At 37.0% G+C, this 4845-nt stretch overlaps 1 protein-coding gene across 1 annotated transcript in view; it reads left to right on the plus strand.

Moving 5' to 3' along the window:
- ABCA6 (ATP-binding cassette, sub-family A (ABC1), member 6) overlaps positions 1-4845 on the plus strand; it is an 80181-nt gene that overhangs the window by 12086 nt on the left and 63250 nt on the right. Inside the window, 3 exon segments of the mRNA XM_008570729.1 lie at positions 30-191; positions 2021-2124; positions 2871-3097. Of these exon segments, the coding sequence (XP_008568951.1) occupies positions 30-191; positions 2021-2124; positions 2871-3097 (493 nt within the window).

Consider the following 4845-nt stretch of genomic DNA (forward strand, 5'->3'; position numbering starts at 1 on the left):
TATGTACATTTTTACCTTGTAATTCACAGGAAAAAATGTCATTGGGGTACCAAATGAAAAACACATGGATAAAATACTTGAAGAGAATTTACCATTTGCTGTGGGAATTGTCTTTAATGACACTTTCTCCTACAAGTTAAAATTTCTTCAGGGATACAACATTCCACTTTTGAATGAAGAAAGTTTTACAGGTGAGTTTCCAAATAAATTATCACTATGGAACCTTTCATGTTTCAATATAAAAAACAGGTAGGGATGGGCAACAGAGATGCATTCAATGGCACATTGAAAAATATAGAAAATACATTTTATTGGTGAATTTATTCCAAAGTCGATCATATCTTTCCACTAGAGGGATAACTCTCAAAAAATAGTACGGTCATCCAACATGTATTTATTGAGCTCACAGATACATGTTTTGAAAAATGTAGTGGTGATCAAAACTGACAGATCCCAGCCTCAGTTGAGATTCCAGTTTAGCAGGAGAGACAGACATTGAACAATTAATGACAAGTACAAGAAAAGGTGCTTGTGGGGATTTAGATCAGGGGTTCTAAGAAGCTGTGGCACTTGGGAAGTCCTACCTGGGGATGTTTAAATGAAGACTGGAAGGAATAGCAGGTGTGAAGTACTAGAGGCATTGCATCTCAGACAGAAGAAAGGTGAGTGTGAAGGCCCTGAGGTAAAAAGGGGCATCTGTTAGTAGATCTGGAAGAAGAGCAGTATAGCTGGACAAAGAACATGAAAAGGAACATGATGAGAGAATGAAATCTAGGGCAATGGATAGCCATTGAAGTACTTTAAACAGGGAGAAGATGGGATTACGTTTCCAAGCTAAGGGAGCACTCTGGATATAGCCAAGAGAATGGATTGCAGAGAGGTTAGAAAGAATGCAATGAAACCTACTAGTGAGCTGCTGGTGGCTCAGACCAGGTGGGGGCAGCTGAGAGGGAGAGGGGCCAGTGGATTAGAGTACTCTTTAGCAGGTAGACTCGACATGACTGATAGAATTAGCTCATTTCCTTTCATTTACTTAGTGCCTGTTATGGGCTCTACACTGTTCTTGGCTCTGGGGATTGAAGGGAACAAAACACAGAGCCTGCTTGCAGGAATCATTCTAGTCAGACAGGGGATGGAAAAACAATATACTCAGCAAAGCAAAATAAAGCAGAAGATAGAGACTGAAACAGCTTTTTTAGGTATTTCATTTATGGTGGTCAGAAAAGCCCTCTGTGATGAGGTTGCTTTTGATAGGAGATCAGGGTGCCGTGAAGGAGTGAGCCATGCATCTATCTAGAAGAAGAGCATTTGTATGCATAAAATGTTCGCGTACTGGGATGCATTTGGAACTTTGAGGTGCAGCAGGAAGTGCAGTGTGGCTGGAGCAGAGTGTTTGCTTTCATCCTCTTTTTATTTCCTAAGACTCCCTGAGCATGCTGTGGTCTGCATGAATAAAACTGCCTAATTAAGAACCTTCATTTATTTGCTTTTCCTATGTGGTTAAAAGTTCTGACTGGTGGAATCTCCTCTAGATTGTGTTCTCCTGTNGGTGCCGTGAAGGAGTGAGCCATGCATCTATCTAGAAGAAGAGCATTTGTATGCATAAAATGTTCGCGTACTGGGATGCATTTGGAACTTTGAGGTGCAGCAGGAAGTGCAGTGTGGCTGGAGCAGAGTGTTTGCTTTCATCCTCTTTTTATTTCCTAAGACTCCCTGAGCATGCTGTGGTCTGCATGAATAAAACTGCCTAATTAAGAACCTTCATTTATTTGCTTTTTCTATGTGGTTAAAAGTTCTGACTGGTGGAATCTCCTCTAGATTGTGTTCTCCTGGATTTTTGTTTCTTATTCTCCAACAGCCCTCATCCAGCAATGCTGGTTATGCTTTTCTTTGTACCTATGTGGTTAAAAGTTCTGACTGGTGGAATCTCCTCTAGATTGTGTTCTCCTGTATTTTTGTTTCTTATTCTCCAACAGCCCTCATCCAGCAATGCTGGTTATGCTTTTCTTTGTACTTATAGCTCATTGCTGGAAGGAATATGATGAGTTTTCATGTATTTTGACCACATACTGGACTAGAGGATTCGTGACTTTACAAACAGCCATTAATGCTGCTATTATACAAGTAAGTGCTTAATTGAAAAGTTCTAATAGTCAATGTAAACTAATTACAGAGGCATCAAGATTCTGATGAAACATGACTGTCTCTGTCTTCTTATGCAGCTATAACAAAATACCTGAGACTGGGTAGTTTATAAAGAACAGAAATCTATTTCTCACAGTTCTGGATTTTGGGAAGTGCAAGATCAAGGTGCCATCAGGTTTGAAATTGGCGAGAGCCCGTCCCACATAGATGGCACTATCTAGATGTCCTCACATAGTGGAAGAGCAGAAGAGAAAAAGTGTCTCAGCTAGTTTTCTCCAGCCCTTTTATAAGGCACTAATCCATTCATGAGGGCAGAGCCATCATGAGTTAATCACTTCCCAAAAGGTCCCACCTCTTAATACCACCACAGTGGAATTAAGTTGCAACATGAATTTTGGAGAGGACACTGTCAAGGAATAGAAATGATATATGCTCAAGTTTCCATATTTATACAATGAAGCAGTATTTAGATAAACATATTGCTTATGTATTTTTAAACTTTTAATTTTGAAGTGCTTATAGTATCACAGGAAATTTCAAAAACAGTGTACAGGGAGGCTCATGTACCCTTTTCACCCAGTTTCCCCCAATGGTAACATCCTGCATGACTATAGTACAATATTAAAACCAGGAAATTGACATTAGTACAGTCCACAGATCTTACTCAGACTTTGCCAGTTTATATCCTTTAAGTAATTATTACGTTCTTTTAAACCCTTCCTTAGATCACAACAAATCACTCTGTGATGGAGAAGTTGATGTCAGTTACTGCTACAAATATGAAGATATTACCTTTTATTTCTAATGACGTTCTCCAAAATAAGATGTTTATTTTATGCTGCTTGCTTTCTTTCTCCCCATTTATATATTTTATATCAGTCAATGTTACAAAAGAGAGAAAAAAATATAAGGATTTGATGAACATGATGGGTCTACAAGATTCAGCATTCTGGTGAGTGACTAATTCAAGTAGTGCATGTTAATAAACAAGAAAATTAAGACGCAGTGAAAAAATGTTATTGTTTCAGAACTTTGTGGTTTACACTTCATATATTGGCTACTTTTTCTTTTGTTCTGACTTTTTGATTTAGTCTTTGTTAAATTTTGCCATGCAGAAGAGTGATTATAATTTGCTGAGCACTTTTTCTGTGCCGTGAATATCTTAAGCTAACCCTGTGACAGATGTGTGGTCATCTAGCCTGTTAACAAGGATGATAAGGGTCAAAGAGAAGGAGAGATGTCCAATGTCCAATGGATGGTGAGTGCCAGGACTGGGACTCCAACCAAGGTGCCCTAATTGTAGCTCTCCTGCGTGGTCTGCCCGCGGTTATCAGTTGATTTCTCCAGTCTTTCTCATGTTAAAGAAAGTATGACCCTATAAAGACTAACTTATGTTCAGGGGCTTGGCCACCAGGCATATATTTTTTCGAGTAACAAAGTATTGTATTCTGGAGTTAAATGAGATAGCCTATGTAATGTGCTGAGGACATACAACACATAGGCTGGCATGTAGGAAGGACTTAATAAGAGCATTTGCTTCATATATTGATATTTATGTATCAATATAATTCCACAAATAATTTAAAGTGATTTTGAATATATGTGTGTACATATACACATACATACATGTATGTATGTATATACCTATCTATGTATTTGCATATTACATCGATAACTATTTGCTTTTATGCATAAAATAATTATTTGCATAAAAACAAATAATTGAGGAGTAGAAACAAAGGCCTAGTAAACTAATAAATAAGTAAGATTAGCAGATAGAAATGCAAATCATACAAGCTCTAAGCTTCCAAGAGGCCAAAGCAGAGAATTTTGCAATACCATCAGTGACAAACTCAACACTGTCTAGGAAAAGAAAAAAGGAAAAATAATCTGCTTATTTTATCCCACTTATTTTATCCCAAAAGAAACGTAACATTTTTGGATATTGAATCCTTGGAGATAATTTCTCTGTGTACTCCCCACATCAAGAAAAATACTCTTTATGGAGAGACATTACCTGGAATGGATGAAGAATTATTTATTGAACAATCCTTTGTAAGCTGTGTGTCTCTGAAATAAAATTATGATCTAGGAAATTTTTAATTTTCTGTAAAATACATATTAACAGAGAATTTTAATTCTAATATACATGTGTTGTGAAATAGAAAAAGAGGAAACCGTGTCTTATAAAAGAGAGAAGGAGCAGAATTTTTGCAGGGGAAGTTTGGGGAATACAAAGGAATGGACTTAGAGCCACACACAAAGTCTGTTAGAAAGAAAAAGAGGGAGGACCCTGTAAAAGAGACCTCCTTTCAGTCCAGAGTGTGTCCTGTGGGACAGTATCCCTGGAGTACCTGATATCACCGAGGCATGAATCAACCCTACATTAAAGTCAGAAAGGTCTTGGACATTTGGGTGTGTATTTAGTTCAGAATAAATGATTCTTAGTATGCATATAACCTAAAACTTAGCAAAATGAACGCATATATACCTCTTTAAAATTAATAAGGGAAAAGATTCTGAAATGTTCTACTAAGTACAAAGTATCTATTGAAAATAAATGTTATGACTTTTTTTTTTACTAATATAATAAAGATGAAATGTAATCAGTATTTATTCTTTAAGTATCATGACTGAAATACTTTGTTTTTAGCAAGAGGATTTTTATAGTTTTATTAACATCTCCTCCCCTACCCCAAG

Source organism: Galeopterus variegatus, unplaced genomic scaffold (genome assembly GCF_000696425.1).
Source record: "Galeopterus variegatus unplaced genomic scaffold, G_variegatus-3.0.2 Scaffold625, whole genome shotgun sequence".
NCBI lineage: Eukaryota > Metazoa > Chordata > Mammalia > Dermoptera > Cynocephalidae > Galeopterus > Galeopterus variegatus.